This window comes from Saccoglossus kowalevskii, chromosome 6, assembly GCF_978046115.1.
Source record: "Saccoglossus kowalevskii chromosome 6, keSacKowa6.1, whole genome shotgun sequence".
NCBI lineage: Eukaryota > Metazoa > Hemichordata > Enteropneusta > Harrimaniidae > Saccoglossus > Saccoglossus kowalevskii.
Genome location: NC_140646.1, coordinates 34,791,748 through 34,816,121, shown reverse-complemented (window position 1 = coordinate 34,816,121; position 24,374 = coordinate 34,791,748). Strand labels below are relative to the sequence as shown.

General features: G+C 33.7%; 1 protein-coding gene across 1 annotated transcript in view; it reads left to right on the top strand.

The window, feature by feature from the left end:
- Positions 1 to 18,443, top strand: part of LOC100374924 (serine palmitoyltransferase 2-like) — a 39,658-nt gene extending 21,215 nt beyond the window's left edge. The window contains exons 6-12 of the mRNA XM_006816855.3: positions 5,012 to 5,105; positions 8,362 to 8,467; positions 9,089 to 9,308; positions 10,300 to 10,426; positions 11,036 to 11,171; positions 13,311 to 13,440; positions 14,426 to 18,443. Coding sequence (XP_006816918.1) covers positions 5,012 to 5,105; positions 8,362 to 8,467; positions 9,089 to 9,308; positions 10,300 to 10,426; positions 11,036 to 11,171; positions 13,311 to 13,440; positions 14,426 to 14,557 — 945 coding nt within the window. The 3' untranslated portion in view covers positions 14,558 to 18,443. The remainder of the gene's footprint in view (positions 1 to 5,011; positions 5,106 to 8,361; positions 8,468 to 9,088; positions 9,309 to 10,299; positions 10,427 to 11,035; positions 11,172 to 13,310; positions 13,441 to 14,425) is intronic.
- Positions 18,444 to 24,374: the final 5,931 nt, after the last annotated feature.

Below are 24,374 nucleotides of genomic sequence, written 5' to 3'. Positions count from 1 at the left end.
CATGCACAATTGAGCAGAAGTTTAGATACTTTATAAGTCAAGACAATTATTAACCAATCAGAATGGTGGTTTTTGTCAGCCAAAGGTATCCTAATTACCATACCTTATTTAAATATGTTAATGATGGTTTAGTGGCTTCATTGAATGGTGAATGCAACATGGAAAAGATCTTCAGTGGGATGTTTTTTTTTCATCAGGAAATTAGGAATTTTTTAAAAGATATACTTATCACTGAAGCCTTTAACTCTCTTAATGGCAGTAACAGTTCATTGTCAAAACTGAATTTACCCATTCATGCTAGTCTCAATAAACATTGTACTCTTAAATTGGACTCTAATTTAAGCACCAGAAAAGGTTAAAATGTTCGAAAAATTATACTTGAATTAGAATACTTACATTGATCCTGAAATTATATCCTGAGAAAAGGGGAATGAAGGTAGACAATTTAGAATGTTGGTGATTATTGCGTGACAGACCCCTCCCCCCCAAATGGTCTCTGCGTAAAGTTTGTGCAGTATAGAAGGAGTATGGAGAATAAATACAACATATAGCATGGATACACCACATTTATCTTTACTCATCTGAATATATTTCATTGTTCATAGACTTTCGAAAAGCATTCGATAAAATCTGGAGACAAGGGCTTTTCTATAAATTACTTAATAATGGTATAAATGGTAAAATCTATAACATCATTAAAAATATGTATCTAAATACAAAATCATGCATTCGTTTCAAAAATAAAATTACACCCATATTTGAAACGACCAAGGGTGTTAGGCAGGGTTGTGTCATTAGCCCAATGCTTTTTAATTTGTTTATTAATGACTTAAATAAATCACTAGAAGATGAATCATTAGATCCGGTTACATTGAATAACTGTAAAATTAGTTCCCTACTCTATGCAGATGATCTAGTGTTAATATCTGAAACAAAAAAACGGTCTACAAAATGCACTAAATAGTTTAGAAGTTTATTGTCATAAATGGAAACTTCAGGTAAATCTGACAAAAACAAAAGTTGTTATTTTCAGACGAGGAACACTGAAAAAGACAGAAAAATTCTATTATAATGAACAAAATATTACCTGTATAGATATGTACAACTACCTGGGTATAAATTTAAAGTCAAATGGCTGCTACACTGAAGCCAAACAAAATTTAGCAGATAAAGCAGCCAGAGCAATGTATGCATTGAAACAGTTCCTACCACCAGAAACAAATTGTAGAACTTTCATCCATCTTTTTAAAAGGTGTATTCAACCAATATTATTGTACGGGTCTGAAATCTGGGGCCATGAAATTCAAGATTACAAGAAATGGGACAAAACAATAACAGAAAAAACACAATTGAATTTTTACAAACAACTACTAGGACTGAACACATTTGTGGCAAACATTGCATGCAGAGCCGAAGTAGGAGAATTCCCACTCTTAGTAGATATTCAGATCAATTTAATAAAATACTGGACTCGTATCAGTAAATTACCAGACAATAATATCACAAAACAAGCATACCTTGAACAAAAGAAATCCAATTTACAATGGTACTCTTCAATACAAAAAATGATGAACAACATGAACTTTTCACGAGAACAACAGAATGATTTGTTAACAAAACATATACAGCAAATTGGCAAAGTTGTCAAACAAAAACACATAAATTTCTGGAGAAAAAATATAACTGAAAAAACAAAGCTGAGAACTTATGAAAAATTCAAAGACTCTTATAATTTTGAAAAATACTTAGATGTGCTAAATTTGAAACAAAGAATTTCAATGACAAAATTTCGAACTAGTAATCACATTTTAGCAATAGAAAAAGGGAGACATATGCAACCAAAAATACCTACTGAAAATAGAATTTGCAAACAATGTTCACGGAATGAAATAGAAGACGAACTGCACTTTGTTATGAAGTGTCCACAATATAAAGTAATACGCCAACAAATCATACAAGACATTATATTTCCACAAGAAACCCAGGATGATCTCCAGAAATTTAATTTCTTGATGACATCAAAAGATGATGTAATAATAAAAAAGATTGGCAACTATATTCATAATGCATTTCAATCAAGAAATAAAAATGCCATTTGATATGTAACACTTGCTTTATCTTTTTTTTTTAACAACTAACTTTCTTTTTGTAGTAGTAGTTATCACAACTAATCTTTATTGCTATTAACTGATAGAAACATTGTATTTCTAAGGATGCAATAAAGTTATTATTATTATTATTGTTTTTAAAATGGTAATTGGAGAAATAGTTTAATATCTTATTTACTATATCGGAAATCATCTCTTGTTAAGGTGTCTGTAAGCCATGAACAAAATATGCATTATTGACATTCCAGACTCATCATCACTCCAATATGAAATATAGATAAATAAATAAATAAATTTTCCTAATAACAGACAGACACTTCAAATATTGCACACAGCATTCTCGCACATTCATACTTAGATAACCCAAGGAACATCTTAAAAACATTGTTTTGTATTAATGTTTTTAATACTTATTTGAAATATTGATAAATGTTTGCCAGTCTTTCTTAACAAAGTGATGATTACTGAATTTCAGAAAGATATGCTTATTGTATCTAAGCATTCTTTTGATAGCTCTATTCTCTCCTCTATTCTGTAGCTATCTGGACCTTACTGCTATACTGCTCATCAATAAATGTTGTTTTTTTGGTATCGAAGATCAATCAGACAAATTTTGTAACCAATCAATAAGACAAAAATCTATTTTCAAGCTTATAGGAAATCTTGACCCACTAATAGTTTGTGCCTGATATTAAACAGGAAATGACCTAATTACTCCATGCATGCTGCTAGCATTTGTAGGAGTGCAAATTGGTTAGGGGTCTATAGAAGGTAATGCTTATTCGCAATTACTCATTCATTGGAATAGTTTTCCATTTCTCCTCTAAATATCCCTTTATTATCTGAAGACTACTTCTGGTATTATATTAATTTGTGCATAATAATTACCACTCTTTGAATTTCAATACGAGTAAAACATGGTTGCTCTGGGGTGATCCCAGTACTGATAAGCATAGTTTAGGGTTAAAATCCTTGCACTCGATTTGCATTATGTATACCTAATTTGCATAAATTATAACAGATAAATCAAACAGCAACCACATGTACAATCACAAATTTATTTCGTTTGATATTATAATAAAAGTTTTCTGTATTATCAACTTTAATAATCAGTTTGCTTTCACATTGTGCATCTCAAAAAGTAGATCTACCACTATCAGCCACTAGGCTTCTTGTTTAAAAGACTAATTTTAAAATATTCCCTATTTCATATGCCTCCAATACCCTCAGCACACTGAAGTTCTTTTCTAAGTATTTTTTGATTGACAAAGAAGAGTGCGAAATGACGTAAAAATATTTCTTCTCATATGCATTGTACATATGATCAGTGACATGCTTACGAGGGCAAAATTTGATTTCTAGTTCCTATCAGGAGTGACATCTCAATAACGTTCATTGTCCTGGTCATCTACGTATACTAAGTTATATATATTAAATTAAATAAAGCTTGATAATTTCTGATACTGGTAACATATCAATGATGATGACCAGATGGTAGCATATCTTCCCAGCACCAGGAAGTTTGTGGGTTTTAACTTCTTTGATCAGCTGCACACTCAGCATGCAGTCGAAAACGAAAGTACATACTTGTCCACTTGCCAGGCTTGCTACATTTAGAATTGGAAATATGGATTCAGTGGCAGGGAATGTAAAGTTGTCGGCCTCGTATGCTGTTTCTGTCCTCAGTGCACATGAATAAAAATCACAGCAGCATCCATGTGTCAACAAGTAGAGGACTGCCGTGGGATGTCTGGAACTTTACCACATCCTAGATCTGTAATCTTTTGATCTGCATAATAAATAAAATGCAAATGTCTGAATCAGACAGATTGCTGGTACTTAAATTTAATGAAAATCATCTAACGCTTGTCAGTCATTGGAAAACATGTTGACAATCATCTAAGACTGTCATCTCACACTGATCATGTGACAATTTATGTGGACAATATGAAGAAAATGCAAGTAGTGTTTATAGCAGTTTCAATATTTCGCATCATTTTTAAAATATAAAATTAAAATAAATGCATGGTTTATTTTGTGAAATTTTTGTTGAATGATATATTCATTAATTGTTTGATAAGAATACAAATCATAATAAATGATAAAAACTTTTCTAAATTTTTTAAAAACTAAATTGCATTAATGGACTTCATGTTCAAGGCACATACATGTACACGTACATTTCATTTATTGCATTCATTCAATCATAACATTCTGATGATCAATATGACGTGGCGCGTCTTGTCGATGACCATCTCACCCTCTTGTCTTTGACGAGGCGTCTCTTCCAAACCATTAGACACATGGTCTCATCATCATATTAAACGTGTTTAATTTTCAATGATCACCTTCAACACTTGCCAATAACATTGTTTTGTTTTAGAACCACTCACACTGCTCACTCTTCGTCAGTGAGTGTCAACCAACTCTGTCTGGGTTGACTTTATTTGACCAATTAATTGAAAAGTCAGATTTTAATATCCAGCGTACAATTAATAAATGCCATTTTTCAGCTTATGCGCATTTCTATTGGATATGTTCTTTTCATAGAGTAATTGCGCAAAATCTGTATTAGAAGCAGCATCCCTGCTAGGGGGTAATAAAAGCTTATTCATTTTAGAACCACAAATTTGCTACATCCCCTATGTTGCATTGCATCATTTTAATATAGGGTTGAAAGTACCTCTTAGCGCAAGGGTATACATTTCCTGTTGATTGTTTGCTGCTGCACCTTAAGACAACAGAACTTGGCAGACTAGGCTTTAAAACTAAAATAGAACCTTATACGCCATAGGGCAAATGACAGTACAAAAGAATAAAAAATAGAGAGACATAACAACGTTGATTTTGATCACATGATATATTTTGTTATTAATGTAACCATTTTTTTTTTTTTTTGACAGGGCTGTCTTATTATAAGCGATGAAATGAATCATGCCTCCCTTATATTGGGTTGTCGTCTCTCTGGTGCTTCAGTTACTAAGTTTAAACACAATAGTGAGTATACAATACTACCTGCATGAATGACGCATGGGGTCAATCCTATTGAGCTCGGTGACAATGAATCAATTTCTTTGTAAACCAAGGTTGTGCAGTGTCGATTGGAGAACAACACCTACCCCCTTCCTTGAAAATACACACCCAGACAAAACACCCTTTGTTTTGAGTCTATGTATTTTATCAACATACACGATAAAATAAATGACATCACAATGACCTGGATTTGAACCTCTTATTTTTATCACTCCTGCGTATGTATAATATACTGGAATTCAACCATTACTGTGGCCCAAACATTGCCATTTTGTCATAAATTTGGAAGGAAGGGTTGTCCCCCCCAGGGGTGTTTTGTCTAGAGTATTATAATATAAACAATATAAATCTCCCACTGACTCTAAATACTGTGGTTGGTGGGGCGCTTGATTGGCTTCTTTTGGTTACCATGAGATTGAGCATGTAAACATAGCTTTTATAAGTTGTATGATTAAACTTGTGCAGCTGAATTGCCATCACAAATATAGTCTGCCTTCTATGGTGTGTTACTATGGTAACTTTATTGAAATTGTCACTTATTTTATCCACTGAACGCTGAGTTACTAACATTTGCAATGTAGGCTGTTATCATGGTACCAATATATTGCTACCATGAACATTAATTATTAATTTTATAATCAAGTCAGTGAATGAGAAAGTGTACTAATAATATATTACAGCTGGACTGTAGTCTATTAAGCCTCAATCCTTCCAGGATCCTCTGCAACCACCTAACAGTCCGTAATCGTCAATGCCAACTCTTATTAGTCAACATGCTCACCTGACAAGGTGGTGTGATACATACGCCTTTTAAAGGTGAAATAAAAGAATGGCCTGACTAGCCTGTTCCTTTGAATTGAGTGGACATTTGCATAACAATGGAATAGCCATTATATGACTCATGTTTTGACCCTTCTCCCCAGACATTATTATTTTCACTAGCATTTAATTTCACTTTTGATTCTTTGAGGAAATTTCACTGGGTTTTAAGTTCACAAACTATGTAGTTAGTTCATATTAGTTTCTCTCATTCTCTGTTGCTTTCAGTTTGTACATTTATATGCATAATTTGGCATGAAACCTGTCTTGTTAAATTTTTTAATGTCAGTTTCACCTGTTTAGTTTCTGATTTATTACTACTTCTGAATCGGTTAGTATACATACTTGTGTTTGTATTTCTCTTCAGTTATTTATTAGCCATCCAGCCAAAACTTTTACATTAATCTCTGTCATTTGTTTAAATGTCTGCATATGTGCAGCTTTCTTGTTTGCACATGCCTTCCCTGGTTTGCACATGCATTCCCTGATTTGTGCACATGTATTCCCTGGTTTGTGCACATTTATTCCCAGATTTGTGCATAGTGTTCTCAGATTTGTGCATATGCATTTCTAGGTTTGTGCACATGTATTCCCAGATTTGTGCATAGTGTTCCCAGATTTGTGCATAGTGTACCCAGATTTGTGCATAGTGTTCTCAGATTTGTGCATATGCATTTCTAGGTTTGTGCACATGTATTCCCGGATTTGTGCATAGTGTTCTCAGATTTGTGCATAGTGTACCCAGATTTGTGCATAGTGTTCCCAGATTTGTGCACATATATTCTCTGGTTTGTGCATGTGTATTCTCTGATTTGATCCAAATACTGGTCTTCCACTGAGGGTAACATATACTATGTTAATGTTACAGGATCTCGGCACATGCCAAAGATGTCAATTCTTCTTGTTTGAGGCAGTTGCGTTCACGTTAGTCTGGACCCACTTGGCTCATGTTGAAATCACACCCTTGTTTATCTGTTACCGTAAAATTTGTATTAGAAGCCGCATCCCTAATAGAAGTCACACCCATTCTTTTTGAATAATTGAGAACCAAAAAATCATCATTTCTCATATGTGTAGATGCTCTAATAGAAGCCGCATCCCCTCTGTTGCATTGTAACATTTTAATGGAAGCTGCGGTTTCTAATACAGATTTTATAGTAGTTGACCAAAACATGGTAGACGATATGCATATGATGATAATATTAATTACTTTATTGAAATCATATTCATTTGCTGTTACAGTATTTATTATGAGTCTTTGTGCACATGAACGGCAAAGAACTGTGTTTTCACGTCAATGTACAAGATGTAGCATTGCAAAAAAAAACTGGTTGCAGCAGCACATAAAAATGTGTCGCAGACAACGTTCTGCATTCGTTTCGTTGATTACTAAAGCATCGGACTATATTTTGCTGCACTTCCTTCTATCAGCATGTCATACTAGTATGAATCAGTATATGTTCTCTTAAATTCAATGTTGAGGGTGTGATTTTGGTTCGTGCTGAGCATTCAGGCAGCAAATCTCATCATGTGCAGAGTTTTGGTCTCTACTTTCTATTGAGACAAAGATCAAGGTTTTTTCGCCATGTGCCGTCTCAGTCCTGACTCTCTGCACTTTTACACTGTGGGTTAAAGCAATGATTACCTGGATAACATAGAATTTATTCTTGTTAGGTCATTATTTGGTCTGTGCATGTTGACAGTCGCACTCCTTACTCTTAGATAGAATGCGTTTATTATGGAACAGCAACCATAATATTCATGAAAGTGTAAAAATAACCTTCAGATATTTTGGTTAATAAAAAATAGATGTACTAAAAATAAGCCTTTTGAGAAACATCATTGAAGTTTGTGGCTAGTCCACTTCAAATACAACTGTATCTGATTAATATTGAGCCATCTGTTCATATTTATGCTTGTATCATGTGTCTTGTTGTATTTTCGTTTTTGTTTTTTCCATGTTTTGATATTGTTTTGGCAAATCTGGAGTAAAAATTATAGGGTACATTCTTGACAAAACATGGGAGTTTTCCTTAAAAAAATGAATTTTGAAATGCAAAAGGCAGATTTATTAAATATATAGTCAAATGATAACATCACAGTGATTGTAAATATATGTCTTAACTCATAACCTGCTGAATGCTCCACTGATAGAAAAAATGAATTGGAAAAAAATAGGGTCAGATGGCATGAAGAATTACAACTTGGCATGTAGAATAGTACCTTAATGATACCGTACTACTGCGTAGGTACTTGTTGTTTTTCACGCTCCTACCCAAGAAAGCATTCACTTGCTGCCCTGTATTGTGTTCATATCTAATTATGTGACATCTGATCTCAGTAGCTTGAAGGCTTTCATCTTAGACATTATTAAAATACATAATCCTTTTATTCTTTGCAGATATGGATAGTTTGGAACTAAAATTACGCCAAGCAATACTAAATGGTCAACCACGAACGCATAGGCCATGGAAAAAAATACTTATTATTGTTGAAGGTATATACAGGTAGGTGCACTTTTTTTATAAAAAGTACCGTAAAATCTGTATTAGAAGCCGCATCCCTAATAGAAGTTGCACCCATTCTTTTTGAACAATTGAGAAACAAAAAAATCCATGATTTTTCATATGTGTAAATGCTCTAATAGAAACCGCATCCCCTCTGTTGCATTGTACCATTTTAATAGAAACCACGGCTTCTAATACAGATTTTACAGTATACAATGAATTCACTTCTTGGAGCGACATTACACAAACTGTAAGATATGGTATTAAAATGAATTCCAACAACTGAACATTTATGTTGTTCAATTATCAAAATTGCTTGAATCGAGTTGTTTGTTCATAGTCATAGTGTGGAGATAATGAGTGAACAATAAAACTGATTGCTCTAGTACTCTTGAAGTGCAATGAATCTTCCTCAGACTCAGCATTCAGGATTGTTGATCTTTTATGGTCAATGTTCTCATACCTCTATTTATTTCATCAATGTTAATTTTTTTCTTACTCATTTCATGAGAGTGGACCAAGAGACCATGAGAGGAGTTACCAAAATAAACGCACGACCAATAGGTCACCTGACCAAGTGAAATATAAATAATAACCATCTCATTTTGTTGTCATTTTCAGCATGGAGGGATCCATAGCTAACTTGCCTGAAATGATCAGACTGAAAAAAAAATATAAATCGTATCTTTATCTGGATGAAGCACACAGTATTGGTGCTTTGGGTCCAAATGGACGAGGTGTGGTGGACTATTTTGGGTTGGATCCCAGGGATGTGGATATAATGATGGGGACATTTACAAAGAGTTTTGGAGCAGCTGGTGGATATATCGCTGGTTCTAAGGTACATCTTTTCTTCAATTTTAGTCAATATGGTGAGGTTATTGTTGTTACGTTGCTAAATTGCATGTGTAGTAAAATGAGCCATGAATCAAAATCTATCGTTCTGGTGTCGGAATCTGGCTGATTTATTTTTTATTAGGACAACTGAAAATATAAAATATAACAACGGTTTCAAATCTTGCTTCAGAACATCTCAACACAACTAACCTAGGAAGTATGAATGTTCAACATTAGCTTAGATGCAGTGGCAATAAATGCTTTGAGTTTTCATATAACATAAAAGTTAGAAAGAACGGGACAGGACAGGAAACCATACAAGAGGCTGATATTCCTCAAACAGATCTTGAGGGATTTTGATTAACTAGGAGAGTCACATTCAAAATTGTCAGTTTTCATGCAATTCAATGGACTTGCTGACTCCCTAGGATGCTAAAAAAAAATTGGTAATATTCAGCTGTAAATTTCCTGACACACATATATTACATTTGGTATTTAACACATGTTTTTATGTCAGTGACCATATGAACTGATACATAACAAAGGTCGATGTGACCCCCTTGCTGCCTGAGTGAATAATATTATACACTTTTTACTTCCTGTACTCCATGACTATTTGCATTTTGTGAAATGATTCTATTTCAGTCATCAAGCTACATTGCCGCTGTGTCTGATGTAAACAAACACAATTTTCCCAAACAAGGAAACTCATTTAAATACACAAGGAACAAGGAAACATTTTCGAATATGTTCATTCAGTGTTTTACGAGTGGAGGAATTCTATTACTTTCACTGCCAGATGTATAATAATACTTCATTATGTAAAAATATACAAACAAAATATATACAATAATACAACTTTAGTACTATAAAAGGTTGCTGTAATGTATGTTTTCTGATGTTATAAAAATGTGTACACAGTACATGTACACATAACATTTTATTTTCTGATGAAATGAACATAATTTAACTCGTAGGGTGTTGATGTTTTGCAGGCTCTAATTGAACATTTGAAATCCCGCTCTCACAGTGCTTGTTATGCTACGTCTATGCCTGCACCAGTTGCACAACAGATTATAACCAGTATGCAATGCATTATGGGATTGGATGGAACTAACACAGGTATGTATGAAATGCATTATGTGATTTTATTTGTAAACTATGGATACCGGTATGTATGAAATGTAAATAATTAACTAATGGATATAAAGTTTCACTCCTGTAAACTAGATGTCTCTCCTCAGATGCCAGGCTGAGCCAGATTTCTTTAATATCAATATTCATATCAACCCTTGGAGCTATATGGTTGCATAGACCTTAAATTTTAATCGAGTCTTGCATGTATGTGAAATTTGAAAGGATTAGCTATTTTCTCTTGTAGTCATATTGCATAAAAACATATACAGATATGTGACCTTGACTTTTGACTTAAGTCCTCAAAATTCAACTAAGTCTTGTGTTTAAAAGTGTTAGGATGCTTCGAGTTCATCCACAGACCTGCTTAGTTTTTGGTTGAAATATGGGCTTATTAATTACCTAATTTGCATAATAATTAACATTTAATTTAATAAAAATGTTCAGCTCACACTAATATACATTCTAATTTATTCATTTTGTTATTAGATTTTTATGTTTTAGTGTTCTTGCACAGATTGCTGTGTTTTGTTCTTGTCTTCCAATCTTTATCATTTATCATTTCAAAAATCATCTGTTTTCTCTTTAAAAAATCAGGTCGTCAGCGACTTAAACAGTTAGCCTGGAACACTCGATATTTACGCCGCCGATTACATGAAATGGGTTTTATTCTTTATGGTAATGATGATTCACCAGTTGTGCCATTGTTGATGTATATACCAGCAAAAATAATGTAAGTCATTAATAAATTGTATCAGATGGTGGCATCAGTGTGAGAGGCTGCCCTCTTGAGACAAAGTGTCAAGCTTCTCTCAGTCTGTGTTGCTTCATGGACATCTTTCATCATATTAAATAGGTATAAATGTTCAGGTCCCAATATTCAATACAGGTGGAAATAGATTCCATACAAGATAGTGTGTGTGTGTCACAGTCTATCATTCTATCAAGCATAAAATTAATTCTGAATCACGTGTGACACTGTTGAGCTACTATATCCCATCATTAGGTGTAAGATGTTTTATTAGCAGTTGTTATGTAGCGTTGATCGCCATGGCCCAGGAACATGCATGCACTTATCACTCAATGCTAATGTTGAAATTTGATACATTCTTCAGGTGAAGTGCTGTGTTTGAGTTTATTTGTATTAATATACTTATACTTGTATGTCACAAACCCCGCAATATCGCATATTTGCATGATTTTTCATAACCAAATTTAACATCAAAATTTTATGCAGATTCAGGGCCTTTGGGTAGTAATAATAATAATAATAATAATGTTTATTTGCCATAGATTACACAAAAGAATATCAATACAACAATAAATAATAACTAATAAATATTGATAAATAATAATAATATTATTCTATGGCTGGGAAACAGAAATTAGCTCATGCAGAGCTAGTCTAGTCTGTTTCCCATCAAAATATATTTTTAAATAGCTATTTATTAAATATTGTATTGTAATATTGTATTTTACGATATGATAGAGAATTGAACATTTGAGGGTCAAAAATATAACTTGGGGCTATCTCTCTCTCTCTCTCTCTTTCTCTCCAGCTCTATTTGCTATGTGATAAATTTTATTTAGAACAAATTTATTTTGTATGAGAACCCAGTTTTAAAAAATTTATTTTTGTGTCTGCATCATAATACAGTGTGACAGATTGAATGTATTGTCACTTGCTTCGATCTATAATTACAACTACTAACTTTTAGTTCCTGTGGCAAAGATTCAGTGACAATCATAGAAACTACAGTATTGAATGCTGTTTAAACTCTGATATTGAATCAGATAATTTTAAAATGACTACATGTAAGTAATATAGACAATAAAAATGAGATTGGAGTTGTCAGGTTTTTTTCTTCTTCATGCATGAAGCATGCATGAAGCCGAAATCTGTGAATTGAACTGACACATTTATGTTTTGACTTATGCTTTGACTTATGTTTTGATGTTTTGTGTGTCCGTGCATGTGTGCGTGCGTCTGGACTTGTATCTTAGACATAATCAAAAGTCAATTCTGGCATTCCAGAACTTGATCTTGGCGTTATGGGTGGATATTGTTCAAACTTAGTACATACGTTGGACATTGTGGGCCCTTGATGCACATCAATTTATTTTTCAGATCCAATTTAAAATGGCGGACTGGCGGCCATTTTGTTTTAATGAATGCAGTTCTAGAGCCATATCTCTAATATGATTATCTTTGACTGATTATGATCATGTTATAGATATATAATATATACTAGTCAGCCATTTTGTTTTAATTAATGCTGCTCCAGAGCAATATTTTTCAATATGGACAAGTATTCGTTTGACGATCAGATACAAGATGTCAATCATTTTAATGTTAAAAAATCATTATAATCAAGCATCATCTTCTGGATCCATATCTCTGACATGTTTATGTTCCAATTATATTACTACACGTATAAACAAAACTATATATATTAAATTTGATAACTAACAGGGACTGTCCCATGCATGGCTTGTTCTAAATTTATTTATCACTGATTTATACCTGGATTTTATTTTGGCTGATTTGAATAGCGAAAATGAAGTATTCAACATTATTTTACATAACCTGAGACAGGTCATCTACTAAACTTTGTCTTTGCTCAGCAAGCACAGTCTTTACTTTGACCTACTCCTAACTACTGTAAATGCAATAATTATTTGCTTATTGTTAGTTTCGTTGATAAGTAAAATTCGCTATACTTCATCCATGTGAATATGTAGAATAACAATAAAACTCATTGTTCCCCTACCAAGTTTAAACCCAGTTTCAAGTCACCAAAATAATGAAATTAAATCCCAGTGAAAAGATTGTTTACAGTATCATGTTTGATTATCATCTATCTTGTTTCAGTGTGTTTGGACGCGAGTGTTTGAAGAGGAACATTGGTGTTGTTGTTGTTGGATTTCCAGCCACATCCATTATTGAGGGGCGGTCTAGAATTTGTATATCAGCGGCACATACTAAAGAAATGCTAGACAAGGTAGGAATCATTTGTTTTATGACACAAATAACCTCCCACTCCGGGATGAAAACTGACAATTCAATAGAGTATAATCCTGCATGATACATGTATTTTTATCCACCTAAATTTAGAACACTGTGGTTGCCTAATGTATATTTATGTAGTGTAAAACGTTAATTGTTGTTGAGAAGAATATGTATCTACAGATTAGAAGCATCCATCATTTTTGATATGAACGAAACAATGAAAAACGATTTATTAGCTCAATCATTTGACATTGTTCACCTGTAAACATACACTCATCAGTTTGCACAAAATCAATAAAATGCAGGGAAGAACGATTACAAAAAAAAGTAATCAAATGGATTTGTACAGCTTAATCACGTCAGTGTTCTTTTCCACCTCAGGCAGAAAAGGAACTGAATACTTATTCCGACGTTACCCAACAGAAACCTGACTTCTGGCTATCGGTTTGTTTAGCCTCATCTTGTAGGAAGGCCTGAAGTATTTACATTTAGCAAATGAAATTTTATAATCAATAAATGTATTAACACATATTGCCTGCTGATGCAGTGTTATCCCAAACATTTTGGCTATTCGTGGAGGCTTTCAGCATGTTATGTGGTATTAAAATATGGTAGTGTTGTGAGCAATGCTTTTAGAATAATAATGTCATGCCAAAATACATTAGTGCCTCGGGCAACTTTATTTTTAATATTTTTGATGCATTTGATGTCAAATATGAAAGTTGTGTAGCGTTTCATAGGTTGTTGCTGCCAAATGCTGTCCAAAAGCAATGGTCTCAGCAACTCTAGTAAAATAGTCATGCGACTTTAATCGGAGGTTTGTATTTGTAAGGGCGGTTTTGGATGTATTGTTATCTGTGGGGCCTGACAGCTATATATGGGCTTAGAGGGGCAGAAATAATGAACCACCCTCATAGTAACTTTAATCCCTAACCCATATCTTGTCAGTTATATTCTATACATTTTTTATTTGGTAGGCTTTGGACGTTATCAAGGAAGTAGACGAAATATTGGATGTGAGGTATTCCAGTCTACCCATTGAGAAGAGAACTGCACTCACAGAGAAAGATCTAGAGGAATTATCACCCATTGAAACACATTGTCCTTGATTAGAGATACATCTATCCAAGTAGGAAATCATAGAATGCAGTCATCTTTATATTACAGGAGCCTATGTTCTTTGAAAAAAAAAATGGAAAAAAACAGCAGATAAAAAAAATTTAATACTAAACTAGCTAATGATGATTCATAAAAACCATGAAATTCTTTACATGACTCCTATGTGCAATGGTAGTTTTTGTGGCTACTATGTCCGTCTGTATGTTTGTAATATCTGTTGCATGGACACACTGGGATAATGCACAGACCTGCTTAATTCTTGGTAGAAATCTGTTTATATTTTTCTAATTTGCATAATGTTTAGCAAATCTTATTCTGGAAGCTTATATCTAATTTGCATAATAATTTGCCAGTTTTATGCTTTTTATTGATATCTCAAAGAACAACTATGGATTTCAATGAATGTACATAGTTACTCTGATATAATCCACAGACTTCACGACTTGGGGGTTGAACTCTGTGCATATTAATTACCTAATGTGCATAATAATTAGCCAATTTGTAGCTTTTCTACTTATAATTTCTGTGTGTTTGTTTTTGCATGTGTCGTCAATCTGCACCTGTATTTTGAAGATTCCAGGATTGTTCTTGCTCTGGGATACATGTGCATTCATATTAGGATCTGCTTTGTTTTGCAGATCGGATTCAAAATGGCCGACTGGTAACCATTTTGTTTGAAAAAGAGAGCTGACACGTCTTGTCCGATCATGCCCAAACTTTACAATTGCTTTATACATTATGTTACACATATGCACATTCATTTGTCTCATGATTCAACTCAAGTTAGCCTGAAATATGCCATGCAAATGACTTGTATTTTATATAACGTCACTGTAGTTTGCTATACAAATAAACCATGCCAACGGACTGCCATCTCTAAGGTACCACATTGTTTAAATTTTTTAAACAAGGATATGAAGAGATGTAGCAAAATGTGTCTGTGTACAACATGCTCACACCAACGCTGAGTTTCAGATAAGTTTGTGTAAGGATATTATTATAATGTGCTTCTTATACACTACTATTGCATGTCGGAATGTGAATCAGAAGGAAGATGGTTTACGTTTATTCATGGATTGTAGTTTGATTTAAAAAATTAAATGTAAATATGTATAAATTAATATTTTTTCTTGTTTTTTTTTTTTTCTGCTTGCATGGTACAACCTTGTATTCGTTGCCCGGAAATTAAACACTGTTAAAATTGATTCTGTGTAATTGTGATAATTTTGTGATAGTTGGAAAAGTCTGGAAAACAGACATGTTTTGGATTATATGGAAATATAATACTGTTAAACCATTATTATTCCTGGCATGTAATTTCACTATTTTGATGTTTTGAGTAATTTCATTGGATTTAACTTCACAAACAGTGGAAAATCAATGAGTTATGTTGTCATTCTACATGTTCATAATGATTTAATTCAGTGAATTGTACTAATCAGCAAAAATAGCTAAGTTAAAAACCAGTAAATAATTAATATGTTTACAGTAAGTATTTCTTTGCTCAGGTTGGAGCACCCCTACTTACACAATTTTACTAATTAACCGACAGTCAATGCAAATGATACATTCATTCTACATCTTTATTTGTTGACTCTTTTTTTTTTAAATCAGTCACATTTTTGAGTATTTTATTGACTAAGGATTTTCCATTTTCACCACCAGAGGGCTCACTCTGAATAATCTCACTTTCTATCACACTGTTGGTGTCACCTGTAATGCTAGTGTGCATACAAGTTGCAGCTTTAAACCCAGATTCTTTCATTCAACTTTGTTATCCATTTGCAGTAAAGTCTTCTCATCTATGCACCATTGAATGCCACAGACACTAAACTCTCACCGTTAGTTAGTTTGGACTAACGACAATATTGTCTCTTGTCTCTGGTCGGACACGTGTACATGTATATATAAGAATCTAAGTAATTGGAGCAGATCGTTTGTAATTATTTTCTTATCAGTGCTTCAACTTGCAAGCTTCCATTGTTTTATGATGCCAACTTTCAACTTGAATCGTTTTTTGTCTTCCTCTTTTGTTAATTGTTTTCTATATTTTTCTTTTTAAGTCATTTTGTGTTGGCACTTTCAGTAGCCAACCATGCAGTATTGTAACTGTCATAGATGTGCAACATGTAAATAACCACCCCCACCTTAGCCTTATCCCCACCCCCACAACCCACCTCACCCCATCCCACCCTAAAAGAAGTACTTGTCTCAATGTTATTTACCGTTACAATACTGATAATAATTTATACTAGCTTATCAATTTTCTAAAATAATATTTGAATAATTACACCCTTAGTTTGCATTCATTGTTCAAAGCCCTGCTATAAACTACAGTCTGTAACTGCTCCAAACTGTGATCTTACACTTTATACACTCCCTGCTGCCTAAATCAAGTTTTGATGAAACAAAATTAATAATTGGCCACAATTTTCAAGCTCGGCATTTTCTCCTAGAAGAATGAATGATGTCTTCTCAACTACTGTGTCAATTTGAAATATTACAACACAACTTTTAAAACTTGCGATCATTTTTAATGGTGCTATGAGATATGTAGTTTTTATTTAATACCTGTATATAGACCTTATAAGTGTGATGTCTTGACTCCATCCCAATAGTTTGTGCTATGTTAAAATGACTTGCCAAACTTTTCTGAATATCATTTATGGGTTTTTTTGATGTCTCATATAGATAGGTGTGAACTTGGTGATGGGGTGGTTCTTTCTCTCCACAATTATTACGAACTATAGTGATTCAAGTGCTTTTGTTTTCAGTCTGACATTATCCTGGATATGATGGTTGGGGTACTAGTTATTTCAATTTAATACAACAATTTTCAAGATAAATGAATCCTCACATATGTACATGAATTGAAGTGAAGAGGAAAATGCTACAAAATACTGTTCATATTATTTGACCACCAACACTTAATATAATGATCCACACCCAGTAAGGGTTGTATCAAGCATTAGTTATTTTGGTTTTTATTTTCAATATTCAATTTTTCTTAGTTTTAATATTACAAGCGTATCACATTAAGTATGTATTTTTGAAAACCATTCTAATTTAGTTCTTGAAATTACCAGTACTATCAGTTTGAAATGATTTTTGTTTTTCTAATTTCATTTATAAAACATGATTTTCATCCACTTTTATTGATAATTTGTAAACGTGAGACACTCTATGAACTCTATCCTTCTTTGCAAGATGGCAATTGACACACTAATGTTGTGTTTATGTGATTGTCGCTGATTCAAACATTACTAATGAAAAACCTTAGCAGAAATAATAAAGCTACCAGTGGGCATGTTTCACTTTAATTTCAAGATTAGAGAATTACATATTGCATAGAAACCCACAAATACGTTCATATATATAGATTATATCTGTTCTTACCTTAGGGTAGTAAGTATGCTATAAATATGAATCACATTATGGATTTATTGGGGGGTTTCATGATGGTGGAATAATGCACAGCCGAAAGAGCAAGTTATCCTCGTGATTGTTTCCTTAGGAGCTAAGAATTAAAGCTCATTGCTCCCAGTTGGCAATTTCTAATCCAAATCATATCTGTTTTGCTTTTAGAACTGTTATGGAATTATTAATATCTGTATTTTTTTTTTCTGAATTTTGTTTTATCTGGCTCCTTTTAAACACCACTCATGTATATATTAATCACTGTGTGTATTGTTTGTTAAACAAGTAGTAACATTTTGATGCAAGTTTATTTGTAATAAAAACAAACCTTGAACTGTTTGTAGCTGTTTGAGTCTTCAAAGTCATTGTTGCCCTATTATGCTGTATTATATTAATCAAGGGTTATTTCTCATCAAAAAAATGTAAAATTAGAAAAAAAATAAACTTGCTTTTATTGAATTACCTGTCCTGTTTTGTTCACTGCATATTACATCTATGTTAAAGCGGGAGTGTTGTCACCAGCGTACACGGGGGAATTGAGTCCCAAGCGGCGATAACAACACACACTAAAAATGCAACGGCTTGTGGGTAGATGCTTGTTTGTAAACAATGACATACTATGGTCGCCTGACACATGCGTAGGTGACGACGGTCTCGCTTTAAGCACAGCGAAGTCCGAAAACGATAACTATTAATTTGAGTTTGTTCCGTCCGTCCATCCATACGTACGCCCGGAGTTATATCTTGGACACCCATTGACGGATTTCGTTCAAACTTTACATAAAGACAATACATAATGTCTTACATATGCGTGTCAAGTTACTTCATGATCGGAGCAAAAATGGCCGACTGGCAGCCATTTTAGATGTAAAATTTGCTATTTCTGATACCTAAACGTGTCCGCAGCTGTTTCTGAGAGATGACTGGGCCGATTTGTATCAAACTTGGTATGATGATCATACATATTTGGTTATAGGTGCACGTCATATTTTTTCTGTGATTCAAACTAATATGGCTGACTGGTGGCCATTTTGTTTTTCATGATACCCATATACCCATGCATACTTTCCCATGAATGCAATGAACATTTCTGTTTAAATTTTGTACAAAGACAGTATACCAATAGATACATTATTTTTGTAATTTAATTCAATATGACTGCCCAATGTCCATTTCTCGTCGTGTAAAAGCACTAAATCATATTTTTTTACAATTCCATCTCCTATTAATGGTTTCAATCTAATCTCAATGACTTCATCAGCATCAAATTGATATGTCAGATCACAAAATTTTGGACGAGGACTGGGTCATTAATAATGACTTGTTTTTGATAAAGAGCGCCCTCTGGCTGTGTGAGATGTCATATTTGTCGTTCACATCTCCAAAAGAAGCGTGCATTTGTGAGCCCAAAATGACGTTTAGGAATTCTTCATTCGCGTATTGATCTATGTTTTATTGTATATGAAGCAATGCTGTGATATGACTGAGATGATAAAGTTACCCATGATTTTGTAGCATTCATTATTTATATATTTATATTATTGTCAAAATCTCAGTTGCCCTTTCAAATAATGATCAACGCATGAATATTCATGGTCTAACACAAATCGTACAATGATATATCCCAAAATGCAATGACGAACATTGAGTTCTAAATAGCTTAATAAGCAGCATGTAACAACTTTGATACATGATCTGTATACAATTCTGGAAAATGTATGAGAGTAAATGTGTATAAAAGTCCCGAACAATTCCTATTTTAGTGTAAGGTCCTTCCTTTATATATACTATATATTTGAAATGTCAGTATTTGTTTGCTCGCCTGTAATGCTGCTTTGCAATGCATTGATAATCGGTTGGACGGTCATGTTGCTTATTGTCTGGGGCTAGAGTATCCAATCAGTGCAAACATAGCTTGGTGGGTAGTGTCAAAGGTAGACGTTATGGACTATTAAGGACTACAGTGCCAAGTGATGCTTATCTGTTTGGTTGTTGGTTGGCTTCTGTTTCACGTCATTCTCATCCATACCATTTTGGGACATATGATATCTACCTTCCGGTGCTAACTCCTTCTGATAATTGTGTGGTGTGGATGAAAATGGAATACTAGTAATATGTCCACTACCCAGGATTCATTTAGTGCTCTCTATGCCATTGATATCACTGACGTCCTATGTGTCCGTTTTTAGGTCTGATTTATTTACGGTAAATAAAGTACGTTTTGGAGAGTTATGTAAACATATCTCAATAATAAGTACCATGTGTTGGTGTGCTGTCAATCTCAATGTGAATACAAATACTAGTAACCCAAAAAACAAGTGAAATGCTGCTTTCAGACATACCAAATGCTGAGGGCGCTCTTTATTGACTCCACCGATTCGCAGATGTTTTTCACGGGATTGTTTTTTTTTTCGATCGTGAATGTGCGCTTGTCAATAACTCAACAATCATGTTCGGCAAACCCTACTCTGGGCCGTGATTATAAATTAGATAAATGGAAGGGGTGAAAACATAAAAATAAAAAATCTCGCTATTATTCTGATATTTCCAATATTTGTAGACAATGTATAAATTGTTAGTAATCGTTGTGTTGGTATTTCTTGGTATCTTAATTCCATTTGTAAGATCGTTTAAATCATAGACCTTTTCAGGGTCTATGTTCAAACACCCAGGTGTGTGGTTGCAGTGATACTAGAGGGCGTTGTTGCTTTAAATTTAAGTCCGATTTGTACTTCTTTCAATTTCGCATACCTATTATATTAGTAAATGTTTACACGTTTTAGCGTGATTTATTTAAATAAAAATGATGCTATTTTGTGTAATTTATTTTCAATGACATTTAATTTCACTATTTTGATGTTTTGGGCAATTTCACTGAGCTTAAAGTTTACGGGCAGGGGAACAATGAGTTCTATTGTTATTCTACAATTTCACGTGAATAGGGAAATTAAAAACCAGCGAATAATCAATAATGAATGCGTTATCAATACAATATCTCTGGTTGATGTTTGCCATGAAGCATACATTACTTGTAATTCACACTTGGAGCACGAAGTCTGTTCTGAAGTGTCAACATTTACAAGCATTGATATATTGTCAGTTACGGAATAAAGTTGGATGTTGGTATTTTGTTGTGCTTGTGTTCGTTGGAGTACAAATCTAGATCCTGGTGAAATTATGAAATTGAATTGATAAATTTGTCTTAGAATAGAGGTCGGGGTTGTGGATTTTACAAGTTCAATGTTTTGCTATCAAAAACCCAGTAATTGTGTAAAAGAAATCGAGCAACTAAATATCAAGATAGTAAGCCTTTTTAATACGTAGCGCCCTCTAGTGACAAAGTGTGGTTGTGATATATTGTGTGTGACAGTATGATGTGGATGAACTATATAAAAAAGAGGATTCAATTCCTAAATTTATGTATTCAGTTTTTTTTTCCGTGATACTACTACATGAAATGTTGTTTGTACTATGATACGATTATTGTTCCAAATCGCATTCATAATAACACTGAGACAACCGAGTCTACTCGTCGTCGTCATCGTCGTGGAACATACAACATACCGGAGGTTACTTGGCAAATGTGGGAATTTTATCGATACAGTGACGGTGGTCCGCTATCACAGAGGCCCTCGCTACAAGTCAGTGTATGCCTCGTGTTTACATTCCGGGGTTTGAATTTACATTCAGACACATCGCATATCACCGTCACAGCCAATCGTATCAACTGTACCTTCTATGCTTGGATTGGATGTTCGGGACCCTGGCTTGAGTACAAAGTTCGTGTCACAAGGTATATCGATTTGATGAGCTCTATAATGTTTTGTCAAACAGCTCTATGCGATTGTAACAGTTGTTTCTCAAATCTGCGTCTTTGATGAGATACTGGCTTTATTCGAGCACGTATTTGTAATGTATAACGCCGTGACATCTGTAGAGCCCAATTTATATTACGATTTGCATTATTTGATTTGTTTGAACACATTAGAATAATTATGTTTATTACATCAGAGAATGTTCAATACTGGTTACTTTATTTATATTTGTTTATTTATTTATTTATTCACTTGTTTATTTCATTTTATTTGTGCAGAAAGATATCTTTTTTTCGTCATCATAACGAAAACAAAATATGATATGAAGTTCTTTTTTCTTGAATGGTCACCGACCAAATGATGAAGAAGTGATTGAAGTTGTTCGCCGGCATTGAACGTAGTGCATAGGGATACACAGTGCTTCTATCCTGTATTTTATTCTAAATTGTTGATTTAGTCACAATTTATCAACTCTTGCTTTTTAACCAATACAAAATATGTTTTTTGAGGATAAATGTCTGATTTTTTTTTTCAAATGGGCATTTTTGGAAATATTTCATATCAACTTATGTTAAATTTAAATAGTATTCAACAGAATTTTCAGAATAATTAGTGACATAATTTCCATCTTATAACTTATAACATATTATATTTTACTGAACAACATTTGGGGATATGAGAAAATGTTTTGTTCATACGCAAGGTAAATGGCCCCCAAACCGCCATTTTAATGGATATTTTTTACCGAAATTGGGGTTCAGTGGCCACATGTTTTATTTCAATTTTCCGAACAACCGTAGACTGAGCATGAAATAAAGCCCTTCATGAAAATCTGTTCGTTCGTTCTTTGTCGTAACTACCTTAAAACTAAAACTGCAGAATCTGCTCCCTAGATAATATTATATGATCTTAGGGTCTACGAACATACAGTTCTTCTGACGTTATGTATGTACGATGTGAAGACCAACAAATTAATAAAGAAATAGCGAGCAAGTTAGAAATGTAATAAATAACATGCAGTTCGTATTCGCGTTATGTTCCAAACTGTCGGCAATTTTTTATCATCGGATCATCATTTTCTCTAATATGTAAACAAAATATTCAAATAAACGGAACTAGCTTATTCACTAGATTTAAAGGAGGGGGTCATCAATAATGGCAATATGTCAACATAAGCCTTTCACATTGGGTCTTTTATTTTTTCATGTTTTTCTTAATAAAATGAATTTCCTGAGTTGTTAACCAAATTAGATTGCCAAAAAAAACGGGATGAATGCAAATGTGTGGTGGAAGAAACGATAGTCAAAATTTTACTTTAGAACGCAATAAAACGTTTCTTTGTATTTTCGCGTTCATTCAGTTTTACACGCAATCTAACTATATAGAGGGACAACTTATAAATTCGTTCTGATTAAAAACTACATGGAAGTCTAGTTTGGTCCGTCAAAACAAGAATTTCAAATTTCCCTACAAATAGTGATGACAAATTACTTTTATTATTAGGTGCATGGACGCGTGTGGCGAAAATTCTGCGAATATTTAATAATTTCATCTAATGTCGTAGTTCACTAATAATATGTTATGTTTGTGTGTGTTTTATTTTTATCACATCATGCCCTTCCATATACAATTGTAAATCACCTGTACCCGGTATAGATTGCATATGGTAACATTCATACACACGCCACAATTAAACTACTACTCGCTACTCTCCTGTCGCTACCTTGCACAGAACCATAGTATAGAGTCTATGACTATCTATCAGGTGTTCTCACAGGCGGAACTCATTAACTAACGGATAATTGTTTGATTGCGAAATTATGATGTGCACGCGAAATATCTCACCATTTCGCAATTATGTCACCAGTAGCAACCAGTCTAATATATAAGCACAGAATGTAATTTGTATGACATAGCTTTGCCTGCCTACGTAGCGTAGGTTGTGTTGAATGCATTCCACAAGACTGGGTTCGAATATGCTGGAAATATGTCGGAGGCAAAGAAATAATACTTGTACTTGACCTGAGATTGAATGACAACCAGAGGGGGTGGGTCGAACCCCAATTAGAAATGGTGCATTCCAAATCACAATGGAGTTTATTTTAACATGCACGGATTCGAGTCCATGACAAGTTGGGTACCGGTAGATTAAACCACTTTGTTCGCCGTTGTGGGGTGGGAATGTTCGCTCGATCTTAGCAACCATTCACAACAGCAATTTAAATACATATGTATGTATGTATGTTTATGATATGTAAGGCGTGCTATACTGAACAACAACGCAAATAGCCGTCGGCGCCGCTACCTGGTAGCATTTTGTTTGAACTTTGTTTCAAAAGTATTTTTGGAAATGAATTATAAAGTTATCGCATGGAAGTAGAAACATTCAGTAGTACTGTTCATTCTGGTACAGCAAACGTTTTCCATACGCGTTCTCGTATCATGTGATTTCAACTTGTCAAGATAAACCGTATTTGGGACATTGTACATAGACAGAAGACTGGCGCGCCAGTTTCTTGGCAACTAGCATCTATACTGTGATACGGGTAAGTTGGCAAATTTACACAAGAATTTC